The sequence below is a fragment of the Aethalodelphis obliquidens genome, unplaced genomic scaffold, assembly GCF_003676395.1.
Source record: "Aethalodelphis obliquidens isolate GAN/ISIS:26980383/991018 unplaced genomic scaffold, ASM367639v1 scaffold6, whole genome shotgun sequence".
NCBI classification, from domain to species: domain Eukaryota; kingdom Metazoa; phylum Chordata; class Mammalia; order Artiodactyla; family Delphinidae; genus Aethalodelphis; species Aethalodelphis obliquidens.
Window position 1 is genome coordinate 40223202 of NW_020837950.1, and position 24353 is coordinate 40247554.

General features: G+C 34.8%; 1 protein-coding gene across 2 annotated transcripts in view; it reads right to left on the reverse strand.

The window, feature by feature from the left end:
- The window catches only part of SLC9B1 (solute carrier family 9 member B1), a 73585-nt gene that overhangs the window by 15527 nt on the left and 33705 nt on the right, over window positions 1-24353 (reverse strand). For both annotated transcript variants that reach the window (XM_027103400.1, XM_027103399.1), the window contains exons 4-6: window positions 12757-12927; window positions 11429-11571; window positions 10228-10355 (exon numbers count right to left, since the gene is read on the reverse strand). In XM_027103400.1, coding sequence (XP_026959201.1) covers window positions 10228-10355; window positions 11429-11571; window positions 12757-12927 — 442 coding nt within the window. The remainder of the gene's footprint in view (window positions 1-10227; window positions 10356-11428; window positions 11572-12756; window positions 12928-24353) is intronic.

Genomic DNA, 24353 nt, shown 5'->3' on the forward strand with positions numbered 1-24353 from the left:
GATTTAATTGATATTTATAGGACATTCCATCCAAAAACAGCAGATTACACTTTCTTCTCAAGTGCGCACGAAACATTCTCCAGGATAGATCACATCTTGGGTCACATATCAAGCCTCAGTAAATTTAAGAAAATTGAAATCATATCAAGTATCTTTTCTGACCACAACGCTATGATATTAGAAATAGATTACAGGGAAAAAAATGTAGAAAAACACAAACACATGGAGGCTAAACAATACGTTACTAAATAACCAAGAGATCACTGAAGAAATCAAAGAGGAAATCAAAAAATGCCTAGAGACAAATGACAATGAAAACACGATGATCCAAAACCTATGCGATGCACCAAAAGCAGTTCTAAGAGGGAAGTTTATAGCTATGAAAGCCTACCTCAAGAAACAAGAAAAATCTCATATAAACAATCTAAATTTACACCTAAAGGAACTAGAGAAAGAAGAACAAACAAAACCCAAAGTTAGCAGAAGGAAAGAAATCATAAAGATCAGAGCAGAAACAAATGAAATAGAAACAAAGAAAACAATAGCAAAGATCAATAAAACTAAAAGCTGTTTCTTTAAGAAGATAAACAAAATTGATAAATCATTAGCCAGACTCATCAAGAAAAAGAGGGAGAGGACCCAAATCAATAAAATTAGAAATAAAAAAGGAGAAGTTACAACAGACACTGCAGAAATACAAAGCATCCTAAGAGACTACTACAAGCAACTCTATGCCAATAAAGTGGACAACCTGGAAGAAATGGACAAATTCTTAGAAAGGTATAACCTTCCAAGACAGAAACAGAAAGAAATAGAAAATGTAAACAAACCAATCACAAGTAATGAAATTGAAACTGTGATTAAAAATCTTCCAACAAACAGAAGTCCAGGACCAGATGGCTTCACAGGTGAATTCTATCAAACATTTAGAGAACAGCTAACACCCATCCTTCTCAAACTCTTTCAAAACACTACAGAGGAAGGAACACTCCCAAACTCATTCTATGAGGCCACCATCACCCTGATACCAAAACCAGACAAAGATACTACAAAAAAAGAAAATTACAGACCAATATCACTGATGAATATAGATGCAAAAATCCTCAACAGAATACTAGCAAACAGAATCCAACAACACATTAAAAGGATCATACACCATGATCAAGTGGGATTTATTCCAGGGATGCAAGGATTCTTCAATATACGTAAATCAATCAGTGTGATACACCATATTAACAAATTGAAGAATAAAAACCATATGATCATCTCAATAGATGCAGAAAAAGCTTTTGAGAAAATTCAACACCCATTTATGATAAAAACTCTCCAGAAAGTGGGCATAGAGGGAACCTACCTCAACATAATAAAGGCCATATAAGACAAACCCTTAGCAAACATCATTCTCAATGGTGAAAAACTGAAAGCATTTCCTCTAAGATCAGGAACAAGACAAGGATGTCCACTCTCACCACTATTATTCAACATAGTTTTGGAAGTCCTAGCCACGGCAATCAGAGAAGAAAAAGAAATAAAAGGAATACAAATTGGAAAAGAAGAAGTAAAACTGTCACTGTTTGCATATGACATGATAATATACATAGAGAATCCTAAAGATGCCACCAGAAAACTACTAGAGGTAATCAATGAATTTGGTAAAGTTGCAGAATGCAAATTAATGCACAGAAATCTCTTGCATTCCTATACAGTAATGATGAAAAATCTGAAAGAGAAATTAAGGAAACACTCCCATTTACCACTGCAACAAAAAGAATAAAATACCTAGGAGTAAACCTATCTAGGGAGACAAAAGACCTGTATGTAGAAAACTTTAAGACACTGATGAAAGAAAGTAAAGATGATACCAACAGATGGAGAGATATACCATGTTCTTGGATTGGAAGAATCAATATTGTGAAAATGACTATACTACCCAAAGCAATCTACGGATTCAATGCAATCCCTATCAAATTACCAATAGTAGATTTTATGGAACTAGAGCAAAAAATCTTAAAATTTGTATGGAGACACAAAAGACCCCGAATAGCCAAAGCAGTCTTGAGGGGAAAAAAGGGAGCTGGAGGAATCAGACTCCCTGACTTCAGACTATACTACAAAGCTACAGTAATCAAGACAATATGGTACTGGCACAAAAACAGAAACAGAGATCAATGGAATAAGATAGAAAGCCCAGAGAAACCCACACACCTATGGTCAACTAATCTATGACAAAGGAGGCAAGGATATACAATGGAGAAAAGACAGTCTCTTCAATAAGTGGTGCTGGGAAAACTGGACAGCTACATGTAAAAGGCTGAAATTAGAACACTCCCTAACACCATATATAAAAATAAACTCAAAATGGATTAAAGACCTAAATGTAAGGTCAGACACTATCAAGCTCTTAGAGGAAAACATAGGCAGAACACTCTATGACATAAATCACAGCAAGATCCTTTTTGACCCACTTCCTAGAGAAATGGAAATAAAAACAAAAATAAACAAGACCAAAAGACAACCCTCAGAATGGGAGAAAATATTTGCAAATGAAGCAACTGACAAAGGATTAATCTACAAAATTTACAAGCAGCTCATGCAGCTCAATAACAAAAAAACAAACAACCCAATCCAAAAATGGGCAGAAGACCTAAATAGACATTTCTCTGAAGAAGATATACAGATTGCCAACAAACACATGAAAGAATGCTCAACATCATTAATCATTAGAGAAATGCAAATCAAAACTACAATGAGATATCATCTCACACCGGTCAGAATGGCCATCATCAAAAAATCTAGAAACAATAAATGCTAGAGAGGGTGTGGAGAAAAGGGAACACTCTTGCACTATCGGTGGGAATGTAAATTGATACAGCCACTATGGAGAACAGTATGGAGGTTCCTTAAAAAACTACAAATAGAACTATCATACGACCCAGCAATCCCACTACTGGGCATATACCCTGAGAAAACCATAATTGAAAAAGAGTCATGTACCAAAATGTTCATTGCAGCTCTACTTACAACAGCCAGGATATGGAAGCAACCTAACTGTCCATCAACAGATGAATGGATAAAGAAGATGTGGCACATATATACAATGGAATATTACTCAGCCATAAAAAGAAACGAAATTGAGTTATTTGTAGTGGAGTGGATGGACCTAGAGTCTGTCATACAGAGTGAAGTAAGTCAGAAAGAGAAAACCAAATACCGTATGCTAACACATATGTATGGAATCTAAAAAAAAAAAAAAGGTCATGAAGAACCTAGGGGTAAGAAGGAATAAAGACACAGGCCTACTAGAGCATGGACTTGAGGATATGGGGAGGGGGAAGGGTAAGCTGTGACAAAGTGAGAGAGTGGCATGGACATATATGCACTACCAAACGTAAAATAGGTAGCTAGTGGGAAGTAGCCACATAGCACATGGAGATCAGCTAGGTGGTTTGTGACCACCTAGAGGGGTGGGAGGGAGGGAGACGCAAGAGGGAAGAGGTATGGGAACATATGTATATGTATAACTGATTCACTTTGTTATAAAGCAGAAACTAACACGCCATTGTAAAGCAATTATACTCCAATAAAGATGTTAAAAAAAAAAAAGACAACCCTCAGAATGGGAGAAAATATTTGCAAACAAATCAACGGACAAAGGATTAATCTCCAAAATATATAAACAGCTCATGCAGCTCAATATTAAAGAAACAAACAACCCAATCCAAAAATGGGCAGAAGACTTAAATAGACATTTCTCCAAAGAAGACATACAGATGGCCAAGAAGCACATGAAAAGCTGCTCAACATCACTAATTATTAGAGAAATGCAAATCAAAACTACAATGAGGTATCACCTCACACCAGTTAGAATAGGCATCATCAGAAAATCTACAAACAACAAATGCTGGAGAGGGTGTGGAGAAAAGGGAACCCTCTTGCACTGTTGGTGAGAATGTAAATTGATACAGCCACTATGGAGAACAGTATGGAGGTTCCTTAAAAAGCTAAAAATTGAATTACCATATGATCCAGCAATCCCACTACTGGGCATATACCCAGAGAAAACCATAATTCAAAAAGACACATGCACCCCATTGTTCATTGCAGCACTATTTATAATAGCCAGGTCATGGAAGCAACCTAAATGCCCATCGACAGATGAATGAATAAAGAAGATGTGGTACATATATACAATGGAATATTACTCAGCTATAAAAAGGAATGAAATTGGATCATTTGTTGAGACATGGATGGATCTAGAGACTCAAACAGAGTGAAGTAAGTCATAAAGAAAAAACCAAATATCGTATATTAACGTATGTATGTGGAACCTAGAAAAATGGCACAGATGAACCGGTTTGCAGGGCAGAAGTTGAGACACAGATGTAGAGAACAAACGTATGGACACCAAGGGGGGAAAGCCGTGGGGGGGTGGGAAAAAAAAATTCAAACTACCTCCTCATCCTCCTTTAAGTAAACGTGGACTACTATTTAAGATTCAAAATTATTTCCTATTTAATTTTGTCATTTTTAATATTTAATTATTAGAATTGTGATATTTAATACAATTTTGAAATTCAAACAAATAACCCCAGCATGTATGATATAACCCTAATTTTATTAAATATATATTATTTTTAAAAAAGAAAAGAAAATAATAGGAAAATCCATAACCTAGCTAGAAGACAAAAGAGGAATCCTCAATGGACAAGAAACTAAGTGTATACAGGAAGATTAGAGACAGACAGTTTAGGATTGAGAAAGGAAATCATAAGCCAAAAAGCGTATAAGATTGCTACAGAAGATATGGTGTACTCCTAAAAATGTCCCAAGCCCAGAAGGCAGATCCTGGGAGTAGGAGGCACCTCTGAGGAAATCAAATGGTAATTACTTAGAGTACCACCATAAGAATGGCCCGTCAGATGTAGTCTCCACGGCATTCCTACCTCTTGAACAAGTCAGTAAGGAAGACGTCTGCCCAAAAGAAGGAAAAATGAGTGTGGGCACCTAAGTCACAAAGGCAAATGAGAAAATTTCTGGGGTGGTTGATGACACCCCTGAGGAATGGGGAAATTCCTGCTCAGAATACCTTCTGTTCGTATATCCCATCCAGAACGTTGCCTTGTCTCTTCCACATTCACCTTCTAAATGCTGCAGTAGTGATGCGCGTGGTCCCCACCAGAACCCATTTGCCAGGCCAGTGTACCTGTGCCCCAGCTGCTGCTTGTTGCCTGCTAACCACTGACAACTGCAGCTTTCTGGGAGCCTTGCCCTGATAACAAGAGCTTACCTGTGGATGCTAAGGAAGTTCACCACTTCCCCCTTCCAGACAGCTCCTGCCAATGACTGACTGATGTGAGGGTCTAACAGTTTAGCTTCTATGCCTCTGGCTGTACAACCTCTCTGGTGCAGTTTATAATCAAGATTTCCCTAGGGACTCAAGAAGAACCTAGAATTCTCTGAAAACACATATTTGCCCAGTTCAGTGGTTCCTGAACTTTACTGCACATTGGAACCACCTATTTATCTGTTGCTGCTTAACAAATCATGCCCAAACTTAGAAGCTTAAAACAACACACATTTATTATCTCACAACTTCTGTGGGTCAGGAGTCTGGGTATGGCTTAGCTGTATGCCTCTTCCTACCCAAGGTCTCTCATGAGGTGGATGGGAGAAGATCTGCTTTCAAGTTTACTCACATGGCCGTTGATAGGTTCAGCCTCTTGCCATGAGGGCTTCTCTGCAAGGCTGCTCGCAACATGGCAGCTGTCTTCCCCCAAGACAAGCAATTAAAGAGAGTGCAAGAGAGAACAAGGAAGACAGAAGTCATTGTCTTCTTATGACCTAATCTTCTTAGAAGAAATATCCTATCACTTCTGCAGTATTCTGTCCATTGGAAGCAAGTCAGTAAGTCCAGCCCACATTTAAACAGAAGTTTAAATATCAGAAAGCAGGGATCACTGACAGTGATCTTACCATGTACTTGGGATCTTTAAAAAATATGGATGCCTGGATTCACATTCCAAGACATTCTGATCTGATCTAGAATGAAGTTTGACATGAATACTGGGATATTGTAAAGTTTTTTAATTGTTGTAAAAAATACATAATATAAAATTAACTTTATTTTTAAGTGTACAGTTCAGTAGTGCAAATGATATTCACATTGTTGTGTAACATATACTTAGAACTTTTTCATCTTGCAAAACCGAAACTCTATACTCATTGAGCAACACCCTTTTCCCCCTCACCCAAGCCCCTGACAACCACCATTCTACTTTCTGTTAACATGATTTTGACTACTCTAGACATATCAGTGGAATCATACAGTATTTGTCCTGGCTTATTTCACTCAACATAATGTCCTCAAGGTTTATCCATGCTGTAGAATGAGACAGGATTTCCTTCTTTTTTACAGCTGAATAATATTCCTCTGTGTGTGTGTGTGTGTGTGTGTGTGTGTATCCCACATTTTCTTTATCCATTCATCTGTCCATGGATATTTGGGCTGCCTCTACCTCTTGGCTATTGTGAATTATGTTGCAATGAACATGGGCGTGCAAATATCTCTTTGAGATCCTACTTTCAGTTGTTTTGGATATATACACAGAAGTGGCATTATTGGATTAAATGGTAATTTTACTTTCAGTTTTTTGAGGAAACTCCAAACTATTTTCCATAGCAGCTGTCCATTTTATGTTCCCAAAAGCAGTGCACGAATGTTCCAATTTCTCCACGTCTGTGTCAACACTTGTTATTTTCTAGCTTTTTAAAAAATAGTAACCATCCTAATGGGTATGAGGTGTTATCTCATTGTGGTTTTGATTTGCATTTTTCTAATGATTATAAATGTTGAGTACTTTCAGATGCTTTTTGGCCATTTGTATATGTCCTTTATAGAAATGTCTATTCAAATCCCTTGCCCAATATTTAGTTATTTTTTAAAATTTGTTGAGTTGTAGGAGTTCTTTACATACTCTGAATATTGATCTCTTTTCAGATATATGGTTTGCAATTATTTTCTCCCATTCTGTGTGTTGCCTTTTCACTTTGTTAATTGTTTCCTTTGCTGTGCAGAAGTTTTTAAGTTTTATGCAGTCCCACCTAGTTTTGCTTTTGTTGCCTATGCTTTTAGTGTCATATCCAAGAAATCATTGTCAAATTCAACGTCATGAAGTTTTTACATGTGGTTTGCTAGATATAGTATTCTTGGTTGGCCATTTTTTTTCCTTTCAGCATTTTGGATGTATCATCCCATTCCCTTCTGGCCTGCAAGGTTTCCACTGAAAAATCCAACTATTATCTTCAGGGAGCTCTTGCTTTTCTCTTGTTGTTTTTAAGATTCTCACTTTCTGTGACTTTTGACAGCTTGAGTACAATGTGTTTCAGTGTAGGTTTCTTTGGTTTTATCTTAATGGGAGTTTTTTGATCATCTTGAATTTGTATGTCCATTTCCTTCCTCAAATTTGGAGGTTTTGGCCCATTATTTCTTCAAATAGGATTTCTGACCATTTATTTCTCTCTTCTCTTTCTGAAACTCCCATAATGCATAGGTTGGCCCATTAAATGGCATCCCACAAGTCCCTTAGGATCTCTTCACTTTCCTTGCTTTTTTTTTGCTCCAATGATTCTATAATTTCAAATAACCTGTCTTCAAGTTCAGATTCTTTTTTTTCAGCCAATCCAGTCTCCTATTGATCCCCTCTAGTCAATTTTTCAAGTTATCATATTCTACAGCTCCAGCATTTATTTTTGGTTCTTTTCTTCATAGCTTCTATGTCCTTGTTGGTATTCTCACTTTGTTCATGCATCATTTTCCTGGTTTCTTTTAGATGTCTGCAACATCTTTGAGCTCACTGAGCATCTTTATGATGGTTATTTTGAATTCTTTGTTGAGTAATACGTTTCCATTTGTTTAGGGTTGGTTTCTGGAATTTTATTTTGTTCCTTTGATTGAGCCCTGAGTCCCTGTTTCTTTGTATGCCTTGTTATCTTTTGTTGGAAATTGGATATTTGAAAAAACAGCCACCTCGCCTGGTCTTTATGAAATTCTTCACTAGGGAAACACCAATCATCCCAGCTAACGATTCTGGGAGTCTCTCAAACCTTTCTGGAATGTGTCTTCTCCAGGCTTTGGTGCATTTATCTCCAGCTGGACTTTGGCTTTTTCCTACTCCAGAGTAACCCCAGGTATCTATCAGCAGTACTGCAATCAATATCTCTGGAGTAAAGCAATGCACAAGACTCACCTTTGTTCTCAGTGGACCTCGGGCATCTAAAATGTGCCACTCTCTTTTCTGTCAATGTTCCAAGTCAGATGAGACAGAAACCAGTGCCTTGGGCAGCCTCTTTAAAAGCCAGAATATAAGACGCATGTTCCAGCTTTTTCTTTTCCTCCTGAGGGAGAACTCAAAGTTGGGAGTTTCCTCCTGATTGCCCTTGCTCTGTAGGAGGGACATGGGGTATGGGGGGTAAGTGCAATGGAATGTTCTAATTGCTCCATTGTGCCTCTTCTTGGCACTGTGCTTGCATGGAATGCTATATATAACCTCTAAAGTGGTTCTGGAGTTACCATAAAGGTAATCTGGTCCTCATATTGTTATGAGAGTGTCTCCATGTGGGAAAGTGAGCCTGGAGTTTCCTATTCTGCCATCTTGCTGACATCACTCCTCTAATTTCTGGGATTTTCAAAAACTCCCCAGGTGATTTTAATGGGTAGCAAAGTTTTGGAACCACTGACTTTTCCCACACTCCTATCTGTCTTTCTTCACTCAGAGGTTTCTACTGAGAGCTCCCTTAATAAATCATTTGCATAAGAATCTTAGGGAATTCCCTGGGAGTCCAGTGGTTAGGACTTGGCACTTTCACTGCTGTGGCCCAGGTTCAATTTCTGGGTGGGGAACTAAGATCCCACAAGCCACGAGGTGTGGCCAAAGAAAAATCTTAATCTCAGCCTCAGCTTCTAAGGAAACTTGCTTGGTAGCATGACTGGCCTATTTCCTGCAAGAAGGCAATAGCAAACAGATAAAACAAAGCACAGGTTAATAGGAAGTTTCAATTAAAAAAATGAGTACCCATTAAAGTATCACCAAATATTTGGGGAAAGCCAACACTTTGAATTGAGGCACCATGTTCATCAAATGGAATAATTTATACCCAAGGAAAGAGATATACTAAAAAGAGAACAACAAGAACATGACTTCAGAATAACTAAATATCCTCAGAATCATGAAAGTATACTCTATCTGTTCATAACATTTAACTATTGTCCTTAGAAATAAACAATTAATTGCCAAAGTTAAATAAATAAATAGGTGATAGGGACATAACTGTAGAGTGAGTTAATAAGCTAGAGAACTGAGCAGAGAAAATTTTCCAGTGTGTACTGCAAAGGCAAGCAGATGAGAAGTATAAAGAAAAACTTAATAGATATGGAGGGGGGAGTTACAAAAGGACATAATAAAAGAAAACTGAGGAGAGATAAAAGATATATTCAAGACCTGGACAAAAAATGGATACACAATCCTTTGACTGATTCAAAGATTCCACCAAATATTGAGTAGATCAAAATTTTTTTAAAAATCACCTAAGGATAATAAGAAATTGTTGTTAATTTAGTTAGAGAATGCCCTTATCTTTTAGAAATGCACATGGCATCCACTGGAATGGATAAGTGGAGGCAAAAGTTAAATGGATTGAAAAATGAAAAGAAGCTCAGGATATAGAGATAATGATTATAGACTATTATTCTGAGGAATTTGGACATGAAAGGAAATGGATGGTGGATAATAATAGTTGGGACATTGGATCTAGGAAAATAGTGTTTGCTGTTTTTGTTATAATATCTATATCTATACAAAATATCTTTCATATATAATACATATATTACATATTATAGATACAGATTTTATATCTATGTACATATGGTATATAAGGAAGAAGTCATTAGATAGGTTAAAAATAGAGATAGATTACAGTATAGGAGGAAAAAATAAACTGATAACGTGAACTATCTTGGCATTAAGCATTTAGAGACTATGAATATTTGTTAAGGATATAGTAGATTTAGGACATGGCTCTGTTTCTGACCAACTGATTTCCAAGATTTTCTACCATTGTGAAAATAATTTTAATGATAAGCTTGTCTATACAATATTCTGAATATTTCAATAATTTAAAACCAAGAATTTTAACTGAATATTTTCATAGAGAAAAATGAGAAAAAGTTACCCTAATAGAAATCCCCATTGCCAGGGAAAATTCATAAGGAAGTGGGAAACAACAGCAGTTGAACATGCCTCTATGAGGCATGGACCCATAGACAATCTTAAACAAACTCCTTTCAAATGCTTCAAAGCCTGAAATATAAACATAGTCACATTTAGACAAACCTATACTGGCCAATAAGAAAATTATTTTAAGCAAATATTGAAATACATTCCAGATGTCACATTGGGCTTTAAATGCTAATGCAGCTCATTTTATATGTCATCATATATTGGATTATAAACTATTTCATAGTTTATAAAACACTTGTATTTTAATTATTAAAAAAGACCCATTTCTCTGTGATTTAATAACTATTTCTACCTCCCTTAATCTTCCTAGTAAATAGTATAATGAAAGTATCCTGTAGAATCTTAGGGATCTCCATCAGTTAACTTGTAGGGATGAACTGTTTGATTAGCGGTAATAATTATGCCAAAAGAGAAAATCACTTAAAAACTGCATAATTAACTGAAAGGGAAAACTTTTAAATTTTCTTATTGGTTCAAATTTTCTACTGGATAATACAATAAATTATCACTGTCTATAATTATTTATGCTCTTAAGATACTTCCACCAGTCTTATATATTTGCCACATTTGTTATATCCTGAATAGCTGGTATATTCATGAATATCCATCTTTAAAAACCCCAATAGATTTATGATCCCTAGACAGTAATATTTAAAGAAATATTTGAAAAGATTAGCTTTTACAAAAATGTAAAGATAATCAGGAACAAGTTCTGTGGGAAAAATTCATGAAACAATAATATTATTGAAATTCTTAATCATTCTGAGAAAACAAAACAAAAGCAATAACCTTTTACAGGATGACCTTATCCTTTGTTAACAGAAAAATAAACAGTTCTCCACAGAAGAGCCACAACTCTCAAATGATACAAATGTTGCATATGGGACATTTATCTCTATGTAAATAATTAAAGATTATCTCCAATAGAGATCTTATATCACAGAGATTTATCTTCATATCAGTAATATATCCAGCAGTAGAAATTAAGGTGTCAATGTTTCTGCAAAATCTTTGTTCTTTGTCTTAGCTTTGCTCTACCTGGAACAGCTGTAAGAAAAATTCTGCCTCTTTTTCTTTTCCACCAGCCTCTAATATAGAAAATAACTATACTCAAAGTATAATTGGAAATCTACCTGTGGATCGAGTCCAAGCCCAGCTTGCACTAGAATAATGGTAAGGGCAGTGTTTCTTAAAGTTGAAGACATTGTGCTACTAATACAGACGTGATCACTGAGGAATGGAACATTCCTAATGGTAAAACCAGCCAGTAACATCCCTTAGAAGAAAGAAAATAAACCATGTCTGATTCAGTTCATTTTCCCAAGAGAGAAAACAGAAATGTTTAATTTCCCTTCTTCAAACACACTATGTCTCTCGCTACTTTGGTGAAGGGCAGGTTACATGCAAGTAGAGGAAACAGCATAAATGAAGGAATGGATATAAGAAATGATATATGGCAATGGGGTGCAACAAGTAATTCCGTATTGCTGGAACATAAAGGACTAGGATGGGAGTGGGGAATGGGCTGGAGGGGCCAGATCATGGAAAGCTACCCCTACCCTCTACCCTCCCCTGTTTTGGCAGAGTAAGGCACCATGGGAAAGTTTTAGGCAGGAAGTGAGATAATGAGTCTTGTATTTTCTATGTGATGGTCTTGGCAAATTAGATAGACATAAAACTGAAGGAGAGACCAGATAGAAGGCTCTGCCATAGTGCATGGAATGGTTAGAAACAAAGAGGCTGAGCTAGGACAAAAGTGGAAGTTTTGGAGAGGAGGAGAAAAGATTCAGTAAATACTTGGCAGGTGCTGAATGGGTGTTATGAACACAGAAAGGGTGTTAGAGATAAGCGAGAGTGATTACCTCTATTGACAGTAACTAAATATTTGAATGTATTGAATACTTAGAAGATATAATACACCTCTGATAGAAGTTCTTCCACTAATTTTCCTCTACCTGGAGAATTATAATAATGGTGATGAAGAAATAGGGGGTACCATTGTTTAGGCAGATGATGCACTGATGAATATACATAGTGGAGATGCTCAAACAGCTCACCCAAAAACTATAAACCTTTTGGTGCCCTAGTCACTATAACATTTGAACCTTGTAATTGTATTTGAATTAGGTTATCTACAGAAAAATTCAGTTTTTTTCAAATTTTTCCTTTTCTACAATATATGTAAAGTTAAGTAAAAAATGTCCTATTAAATGATAAAGCAACAAGAATCATATACTGAGTATATTTAAAGTATATTTCAGGAAAAATCTGTGTGTGTATAGAGAATAAATACTTCTATAAACAAGCTATATTTACACATATATAATAAGTACACATATAAAAAAGCTATATAGATCATATTACATTGAAATAGTTCTAAATTATATCTACTCTGACTAGAATATAGTCATAATTTACATGTGGTCAATGACAAAAAAAGGAGAGCTAATTATTCACTTACCAAGAACAGGGGGAAGTTGAGGCACTGAAGGTATTCTAATGTTTTCCAAAAGTTTCCCACCAATAACAGCACCATAAAAGATAATTAACAGTCCAAATAAACTTCCACCAGGAAGAATTTCAGGGCCTGAGAATGACCAGGTTACACACCATACCATAAGAAGTATAGCTCCTGAAATATAAAAAAGTGCATGTCTATATATCTACCTAGACGTGCATGTCTATATATCTACCTAGACATAGATATATACATGTGAGAGGAATTTGATTTCATCGAATATATTAATAGCCAATCCTATATAATGATACATAATGTACACTAATGTTGCTTGCTAGTGTGGTTAAAGAAATGTCTGTTTAACATATATTCCAAAGTCCTTGTCAATCTAAAAAAAAGTATTTTTATTAAAAAATAGTTTTAAACTATATGTGAATCCTTTAAAGTGCTAAGCTTTCTCATAATATATGACATTTTTAAAATGTCATGGCAATATGAAGAGATTTACTTCATTTTATATTTTAAAGTAGATTTTTCACCAGGAATATGATTTGTTGTGATGAGTTCTCAAATTTATTGAAGATCATAGTGGAAGTGTGCCACATTTTTTTTTAACATCTTTATTGGAGTATAATTGCTTTACAGTGGTGTGTTAGTTTCTGCTTTATAACAAAGTGAATCGGTTATACATATACATATGTCCCCATATCTCTTCCCACTTGCGTCTCCCTCCCTCCTACCCTCCCTATCCCACCCCTCTAGGTGGTCACAAACAGTGTGCCACATTTTTTAATGGCAGCAGACTAAGTATTTGTATTGAAAGGATAACTCAGTTGATGTTTGGGTGTAAATTATTAAAGGGGACAAAGGCTGAGAAAAAAGTAAACCTGGTCTTTGAGAGAATGAAAAGTATCTTAGATTATGTATAGGAAGTAGAGGTGGACAGGATGAGTAATGATAAGGTAGTAGACATATTATTTCTGTCAACTAGGTACTAAGGAAAGTCCCTACTCACAGAGGGAATTCATAGATTTCTATAAAGGACAGAAGGTGATACTGCAAACTGCCATCTGCAAATTAAATAGCTACCTTCATTTACTATGAATCATAATTTGTAATGTTTTTTTCAGGTCCTTGAAACAGCTTAAGTGTATTCTTTAGCTGTGACTCCTTTTTGGTGGCACCAATCTGTCAAGGGTAAAAGAGGAGAATTTTGACAAACTCAAGGCAGGAAGTTAGAAATAAGATTCTTGTCCCCTCCTCTCTGACTGTAACCACTCCACAAAATTGGAATACTTAAAGGACTGAACTCTTACTAAAAGAATGAACCAGAAATTATCATTCTACTGACAAAGGGAGAAGACAAAGCAGATTGTTTGTCTTAGCTGGTCTCTGGGTGGCAAAATCACTTCTGAGAATTCATACAGGCCTCAACTAACTTATGTTTGGGGCTCAAATTTACATGATTTGTATGGTTTAGGAACCCCCAAACCCTGAATTTGGCATAAAGTGTACCTTCGCATGGAACTTATCCCTAGGGCACTTGGTAGATGCTAGTTCAAAATATCCCTAATAGACACTCTTGATTCCAGACTGCATAAAGTCTCAAAGACAAAACCCCACTGAATCTGAATTTATAATAAAAACTTACAAAATAAGAAGTAATCCCCATGAACAAAAGTTGATAGATACAACGAAGAATGGGCTTAGATATCCAAAAACTTCAGCTAACAGAACCAGTAGATAGACAATATAAAATATGTATTTTCAAAGAAACTCAAGACAATTAAAAAAATACTTAAGACATAAGAAAAGAAATACCTGGAAGCATTGTAAAAGACTCAAATACAACATTTAGAAAGAAACCATAAATAATTACTGAAATTTAAAAAATCACTAGATACCTTAAACAGCAGGCTAGATACAACTGAAAAGAGAAATATGGTAAACTGGTAGATATGAGGAAATTACCTAGAATGTAGCATAACAAGAAAAATGAGATGGAAAATATGAGATATTTAGATTTTGGAAAAGATGTAAAATATATCTAATAGTAATTTCAGAAACAGAATAGAAAGAGTGAAAAAGAGACAATATTTGAGAAGAAAATTGGCTTAACAAATTTATAGAATTGATTAAAATCATAATCAATTCTGTATTGATTTGGACACAGGAAGTAAAATAAATTCTCACCAGGATTAAATAAAAATAAATAGATACTTAGACACAATGTTGAGAAACTACAGATCAGCAAAAACAAAAATAATGCCTTAAAGAATATAGAGGGAAAAATATAGATTAGTCATAAAGAAATAAACATTAGAGCAAATTCTCAATTCTCAACAGCAACAACAGAAGCTGGAAGATAATGAAATAAGGTCTTCAAAGTACAGAGATAAAATATCCAATGTTGAATTCTGCAGTATGTTAAACTATCATTCAAGAAAAGGACAAATGAAAGATATTGTCAAGCAAATATATCTAAGAATATATTCCATTTTTACTGGCAGAAAAACTATTAGAAGATATGCTTTAGGAATAAGGACATAGGACTATAAAGGAAGGAAAAATGAACAAAAAGAATTGTAAACATGTAGGTTGGTCTAAACAAGTGTTTGATTGTATAACAAATACCCAATCAAAATTGCTAAATCAGGGGATATAAAAATAACTTGGATATGGGATTTCCAACAATGATAACATGAAGAAGTTGACAGTTTATTTCAATAAAAAAGTCTACATATAAAACTGTATAAAATAATAAAAGCAACCATTTCAGGACCTTGAAAACTGACCAAAGGCAGTTATCAAATTGAGAAGCAGTTATTCTTGAAAAAAATGCTAGAGTTTTGGGTAGGATCACTGAAAGTCTGAGGCCTTCCTGCTTGGGATTGCTACCATTCTTCTCACCCTTCTCCCCCACTTCAGCTCAGTTGGGAAAAACTAGTTATACCAGCATGGAGTTGGAAGTAAAAACCAGCAGCTTTCCTGCCAGAGGAGGTGGAGTGGATTTGATATGGAGTGGAGGCAGAAAACCCATGATCTTGCTGGCTAAAAGTGGCAGACTGGTTTGGGAATGGACAGAGAAAACATGCAGTTTTGCTAGTTTGAGGTTGCAGTCCAAGTTGAGGCAAGTGGCAGACCAGCCAAAAATGTGACTGGGAGATATTGGATATGAAAGAGGTATTGAATGGTTGAAATAAGTTCTCTACATATCCATGGCTAGTTGGGCAAGTATGCAAATGCAGGGAAGACTCAAGGAGTATGGCAAAAAGAGAAAAATGATGTGAGATCTGAGTACTAGCAGGAACTTTAAATGCATTCTTCAACCCACCTACAGATCACCTGGCAGAGGGTGGAAGACTTATTGGCCTGAACACTATGTCACTCGAAAATCATTAGGTGACTACTAAGCTATGCAGACAAAAGGGAAACCGCTAGGAAGGTAGGCTAACAACAAAAAAATAAACAAACAAAAAACGGATAAGAACCATTGGCTGCTGCAAACCATGGGGCAGGTTAAAATCCACAGTTTAAGTACATGTGAATTACCAAAACAACAATAATAATAACAACAAAAACCCTAAAAAGTAAAACTGAATTCAAAGTTGCAATAATGTGTAATTAAAATGTTTAATTTTCAACCAAATTTACTAGATGTGCAAAGAAACATGAAAGTATGATATATACTCAGGAAAAAAGCAATCAAGAGATATTGAGTGAGTCCAGGTGTTGGATTTACAAAGTGTTCAAAACAGCTATTATAAATATGTATAAACAATTAAAATATGATAAAAAGGTGCCATTTAATAGAGAATATCAATAAAGAGATAAAATTTACTTTAAAATGAAAATGGGCATGGGAGAAATGGGTGAACTGTTTTTGTTTTTAGTTTAAATAAATTGAATTTAAAAAATTATAAGAGATTATCTAATGCAGCTCCATAACTTTAGGCAGGCCAACTTCCATTTTTTTAATAAAAGAAAATCTAGAATTGAAACATACAACAACTGAAATGAAAAATTCACTGGAGAGGCTCAACAGCATATTTGAGCTTGTGAAAGAAAATATCAACAAACTTGAAAATAGATCAATAGAGATTAATCAATCTGAAGAACAACAAGAAAAAAGGAATGAAGAAAAACATAAACAGAGCCTCAGATAGCAATGGAATACCATCAAGAGTATTAACATATGCATAAGGGGAGTCCCAGGAGGAGAAGAGAGATAAAGGGGGAGAAAATATTTGAAAATATAATGTCCAAATTTCCAAATTTAATGAAACCAGAGACAGCCAAAGACAAAGCAAAAATCTTGCGAGTGGCAAGAGAAATGACTTATTACATATGGGGACAATAATACAATTAATAGCAACATTTTCATCAGGAAAAACGGAGGCCAGAAGGCAGTAAAGTGGCATTTCAGAAGTACAGAAAAAAAAAAAACTGTCAATCAAGAATCCTATACCCAGTAAAACCATCCTTCAAAATGAAGCTTAAATAAAGACATTCTCAGACAAATAAATAAAGAAAGAAAGAAAATTCATCTTTGCTGAAGAAATACTAAAGAAAATCTTTAAGTTGAAAGGAAATGACACAAGGTAATTTGAACCAATAAGAAAGAATAAAGGGCACTGAAAATGATAAATAAATGTCTAAGTATAAAAGATTGTGTATATGTTTTTCTCATTTCATCTCAATTTTTTTTAAAAAAGCTTAAGATTTTTAAAAGCAATAAGAATAACAAAATATTGTTGAGTTTATAGTATATAGAGGCATATTGGCTCAAAGCTGCTATATAATACCAAATTATGTCAATATTAAACTGAAGTAGACTGTAAAAAGTTGAAGGTGATTATGGTAATTCCTAGAGAAACCATTCACACTAAAGCCTCTAAAATACAGCTAAAATATTAACAGAGAAATTAAAATAATACACTAAAAATACTTGGTTAAAACAAAAGAAGCAGTAGAATAAGAAGAGAAAAATAAAAAGATACGACAAATAAGAAATAATGCAATGGTAGACATAAGTCTAACCATATCAGTAATTATGTTAAATGTGAATGGACTAAAATCAAAAGGCAAAGATTGTCATAGTGGATTAAAAAAATATCCAACGATATGGCGTCTATAAGAAACACACTTCAGGTGAAATGAACAGGCTAAAAATAAAAGGATAAAATATATATATCATGCAAATGGTAATCATGAATCAAAGAGCTAAACACAAGGGCATTACAACATGTCTTAAAGTGAATAAAAATGAAAACAGAATATATCAATGTTAAAGGAATGTGATGTGTGTAGAGGGAAATTTATAGGTTTAAAAATATATTAGAAGGAAATAAATAATCTAAAATTGACAATCACAACATCTATCTTAGAAAGTTAGAAAAAGATAAGAAAGCCAAATCAAAAGTAAGCAGGATGTATGAAATTAAAAAGATTGGAGTAGAAAATAATAAAATAGAAAATAGTAAAACACTAAAGAAAATCAATGAGACAAAAAATTGATTATTTGAGAAAGTCAACAAAATGGATAAATTTTTAGCTCGAGTGACCAAGAAAAGTGAGAGAAGACACAAACCACCAAAATCAGAAATGAAAGAGGAAACATCACTATAGACCCTACAGAAATTAAAAGAATGTTAAGGAAATATTATAAACAACTTCAAGCTAAAAAATTAGACAACTTAGATGAAATAAACAAACTCCTAGAAAGACATAAATTACCAAAACTGATTCAAGAAGGAAGGAAAAATCCAAATAGACCAATATCAAATGTTTGTTATTTAAAAAATAAGAGTGCTGTATACAGAACAAGTTTAGTTACTATGTTACTGGGAAGAGGGAGTAAAATAAGATGGAATTCAGTTGATTTAAGATACAAAGATTCTTTGATTTTATGGTGTCCACCAGATTATATCTGAGGTGATAGAGAAATTTGGGCTGTAAGGTTACTCATGAAATTGCAGCTCAATTCCTGAAAGAGGAAATAAAGGGGGTATAGTACAGGAATGATCTTCTAGGAGATGGATCAAAATTTTTTTTCAGTAAAGGATCAGACAGTAAATATTTTCGGCATTGTGAGTCATATGGCCTCTGTTACAAATACCCAACTTTGCCATTTTAGCACAATAGAACTTTATAAAACAAGTAGGGGACTGGATTTGGTCTATGGGCTGTAGTTTCCCAGCTCCCATTTTAACAGCTGAAATAAAAAATTATACCTGGATGTAAGTGAAGAGGAGACTGCTTCAGGCAGAAAATTACTGTAAGGGACCTATGATGATTTCTTGGGTTCTATTCTTCCTAACATCTTTCTTCCAGCAATGCTACAAAATTTTTCTCTGCCTCATATATTTTTTCCTAAAGTTAGTAATATTTCATGAAATTTTACTAACCAGATATTTATTAGCATAAATAAGCACATTGTTTGAAATTAATCTTTTTACTGTCTTGCCCAACACCAACCTGAGAGCTGATAAACTAAATGAATGAGAGTTTTGATTAAGTGAAGGAAGAAAAGGACATAAGAACAAAACCAAGCTAGTGCAAGATGGCAGACAGGGCATATAAAGCTTAACTGAAATAAAAGTATAGAAATATAAAAAGGAAAAAACATATCACCATGAAGAGAATTAGGGAAGAAGAGACAGTTGTTGTCACACACTTCTGGGAGGTGAAAGCAGATAGGACCAGGTTGAAGGATGGAAACAGGTAGAGAAAGCTGCAGCCTTAAATATGCGAGGTACCTACAAAAGAAATCCATTTGACAATAGAAACTGGAGGAAAATCTGAGCTTAGAAATAGTATACAGCTAAAGGAAGGAGTGAGAAAAGGGGCCTAAAAAAGGGAAATTAATCAAGGGTTTGTACGTGGTACAACAGCATCAGTCAGCAGCTCTACTCCTCTCTCCATTCCTGTGCTTAGAAACTGCTAACATTTATCATACTTTTAGTCATTGAATGGATTACCTAAGGGACAGCTAAAGCTTTAAGAGTGATTGTTGGAGTTCCAGAGTGAAAACAACTCATTCTGGCATGTGAAAAGCCCACAACTTCATAGTCAGCTCTATGTCCATTCACCACAAACTAAAGCCCATCAGTCAATAAAGCTTTGTCCTGCCCTGTCCCAGGCAGAAGATGGTCTCAGAGGGGGGACCTGACAACAGGTCCTACCTTCACAACAGCATAGTATATCTGCATAAGCTATTAAGACCTTCCTTCTTAAGTATCAGACAACTGAGGATCATTAACATAAAACAAAACCCAGCAGCAAGAAAAGGAAAAGTCAAGCAAAACAAACTGAAAAACTTTCCTCAGAAGAAACCGATAATTTAGGGACCAGAATGAAATAAAACAAAAATTTTAAATTATATTCTCAGAGATCTGAGAATTTACATAAAATAAGAATAGAATACCATATGAAAGGAACAATTAGAGAACAAAAAAGCGTTCTTGGAGATAAAATAAATATGATTGCTGAAATGAAAAACTGGAAAAATGAAAAACTGAAAATGAAGTAAAGAAATCTCCTAGAACAGAAAGCAGCATAAAGTGGTGGTAAATATGAGATAAAAAACAATCCAGGTCATCCAATATCTGACCAGAAAAGAGAATAAAGAAAAAAAAAGGAGGGGAGGGGGGAAATTATCAAGGAAATAATATGCAACTTTCTTAGTGTTCAGGTTGAAAAGGTCAACTAAATGCTCAATACAAAGCATGAAAAAAGATCCATACCTACACTTATCACTGTAAAATGTTGCAAAAGCAAAGACATAGAGAAGATGCTAAAATCTTCTAGATACCTTGAAAAAAGCCATTTCCAAATGAATCATAAACAGATTTATATACTATTTCTTAGCAGCAACTCTAGATACTAGAAGACAGCAGATAAACCCTTCCAAAATTCTATGAAAAATTATTTCTAATCTAGAATTATATACCCAACTAATCAAATGTGAGAGCAGAATAAAAACATTTTCATATATGTGAGGTCTCTGAAAGTTTAGCTGTCATGTATCCTTTTTTTTTGGCACTTACTTGAGGATGTATGCTAGCAAAACCAGGAGGAAACCAGGAAAGATGAAGGATTTTAATCTTGGAAACAGTAGATCCAAACCAAGAGGGCATTGAAAGGAAGCTCTAGGATGACAGTCTTCCACAGACCTAGAAAACAGCCACATAGGTGGAAGCAGAAAAGGATGTCTCTGGGAGGAAAGTCTCCAGGAATAAAGAGGACTTCTTAAAGTTTATAAAACTATGAAGACAGTAAAAAAAAAAAAAAAAAAAATCAGTGATTGCCAGGGGATTCCAGGAGGAGGGAGGAATGAATAGCTAGAGCACAGGAAATTTTTAGGGCACTGAAACTATTCTGTATGATACTGTAATGGTGGATGCATATCATTATAAATATGTCAAAACCCGCAGAACACAAAGAGTGAACGCTAATGTAATTTATGGACTTTAATAATAATGTATAATATTGGTTTATCAATTGTAACAAATATACCACACTAATGTAAGGTGTTAGTGATAGGGGAGACTGTATGTGTGTATGAGGGGGTAAAGGGTTAAATGGAAACTCTCTGTACTTACCACTCATATTTTAGGTAAATCTAAAAAAATTGCTTTAAAATGCTATTAATTTAAAAAGAAAAAACCTATGAAACAATATGAAATGGTGTGACATATGTATAATTGAAGTCCCAGAAGAAGAGGAGAGAGAGAATGGAGCAGTATAAATATTTGAAGAGAAGATGACTTTTCAAAATTGATGAAAGACAATACACAGGTCCAAAAAGTCTAGTGAAGCCCAAGCAGGATAAATACAAGGAACAGTATGCCTAGTCACATTATAATTAAACTGTAGAAATCAAAGATGAAAAGAAAAAGTTTAAATCATCCAGAAAATATAGTCAAATTACATTTAGAGGGACAACAATAAGAATTATGCTGGCTTGTCATTGGAAATAAAGGAAGCCAAAAGAGAATGAAAGAACAGCTTTAAAGGGCTTAAAGGAAACAGGGCCTGTGAACTTGAAGTCTATACCCAACAAAATATATACTTCAAAAATAAAGGTCAGAAAGAAGAACAAAGGAGGTATCATGTGTGCTGATTTCAAACTATATTACAAAGTTATTGTAATCAAATAGTATGGTATTAGCATAAAAACAGACACATAGATCACTAGGTCATTTGTTATTCTGGAGTCCAGAAATAAACTGATATATGGTCAACTAATTTATGACAAAGGAGCCAAGAATATACAATGGGGAAAGGACAATCTTTTCAATAAATGGTATTTGGAAAATTGAACAGTCACATGCAAAAGAAGGAAGCTGGACCTCTATCTACACTATACATAAAAATTAACTCAAAATGGATTAAAGACTTGAAGATAAGAACTGAAATCATAAAACTTTTGGAAGAAAACATAGGTATTAAGTGTTGATATTGGTGATGAATTTTTGGATTTGACACCAAAAGCAAAGGCAGCAAAAGTAAAAAAAAAAAAAGGGCGGGTGGTGGGGAGTGGACTACATCAAACTAAAAAGCTTCTGCACACCAAAGGAAACCATCAACAAAGTGAAAAGGCGACCTACCAAATGGAAAATATTTGCATACCATATATATGATAAGTGGTTAGTGTTCATAATATACAATGAACTCATACAACTCAATAGCAAAAAAAACCCCAAACAATTCGATTAAAAATTGGGCAGAGGATCCGAATAGGCATTTTTCCAAAGAAGACATACAGATGGCAAACAGGTACACGAAAAGATGCTCAGCATCACTAATCATCAGGGAAATGCAAATCAAAACCCCAATGAGGGGCTTCCCTGGTGGTTCAGTGGTTGAGAGTCCGCCTGCCAATGCAGGGGACATGGGTTTGTGCCCCGGTCCGGGAAGATCCCACATGCCGCGAAGCGGCTAGGCTCGTGAGCCATGGCCGCTGAGCCTGAGCGTCCGGAGCCTGTGCTCCTCAACGGGAGAGGCCACAAGAGTGAGAGGCCCACGGACCGCAAAAAAAAAAAAAAAAAAAAAAAAAAAAAAACCCAATGAGATAACACCTCACACCTGTTAGAAAGGCTATAGTCAAAAAGACCACAAGTAATAAATGTTGGCAAGGATGTGGAGAAAAAGGAACCCTCATGCACTGTCAGTGGGAATGTATATTGATGTAGCCACTATGGAAAACAGAATGGAGGTTCCTTAAAAATTAGAACTACCATATGATCCAGTAATTCTACTTCTGGGTATTTTTCCAAAGAAAACACTAATTCAAAAAGATGTAAGCATCCCCCCTGTCCATAGCAACATTATTTACAACAGCCAAGATATGGAAACACCTTAAATGTTCATCAATGAATAAATGGATTAAAAATGGTAGATACATATACATATATATATATAGTACTATATATAGTATATATATGTATATATAATGAAATATTATTCAGCCACAAAAAAGGAGGAAAATCTTGACATTTGCTACAACATAGATGGACTGACCTTGAGGGCACTATGCTAAGAGAAATAAGTCAGACAGAGAAAGACAAATACCATATAATCTCTCTTATATGTGGAATTAAAAAAAAAATCAAGTTCATGGATGTAGAGAACAGACTGACGGTTGCCAGAGGCAGAGGGTAAGAGGGTGGGTAAATGGGTGAAGGGGTCAAAAGGTTCAAACTTGCAGTTACAAAATAAGTCATGAGGAAGTAATGTACAGCATGGTGACTATAGTTAGGAACACTGTATTGTATATTTGAAAGTTGCTAAGAGTAGATCTTAAAAGCTCTCATCACACAAAAAATTTTTAACCATGAATGATCAACTTATTGTGGTGATCATTTTGCAATATTTACAAATATCAAATCATTATGTTATGCACCTGAAACTGTTATATGTCAAATGTACTTCAATTTTTAAAAAGGCCAAATTAGACATTTTCAGACAAATAAAAGCTGAGAGAATTAATTACTAGCACAATTACACAACAAGAAACATTAAAGAAAGTTTTTTAGGCTGAAGGGAAAGAATCCCACATGGAAGTCCAGATTGCCAGAAAGAAATGTAGAGAACTAGAGAATGTAAACATGTGAACATATATAAGGGAATTTTTTTAAAACTTAAAACAAAGACTTTTGTTTTTTTAAAGCAAAAATAATAAGAATGTAGAAGTAAAATATATGATAAATCTAGCACAAGGGCAGAAGAGGGATAAAGAAAGTCATACTGTTGCAAGACCTTTCTATGTTATCTTGATGTGAGCAATGGTTTTCGACAAATGTATACATTTGTCTACATTCATTGAGCTGTGTACACTTAAGATCTTTGTACTTTGTGGTATGTTGACTATAATTCAATAAAGTACTATTAACAACAAAAATTTTAGGAGATGATGGAGAGTTTGGGAAAAAAACAGGAGTATGATACAACCAACAGTGTAAGCACCCCCTGCCCCCCGATTTTGGCAGTTATGGACAAAGCTGCTATAAACATTTGTGTGCAGGTTTTTGTGGGCATAAATTTTTAGCCCATTTGTGTAAATAATATCAAGGAGAGTGACTACTGAATCATATGGT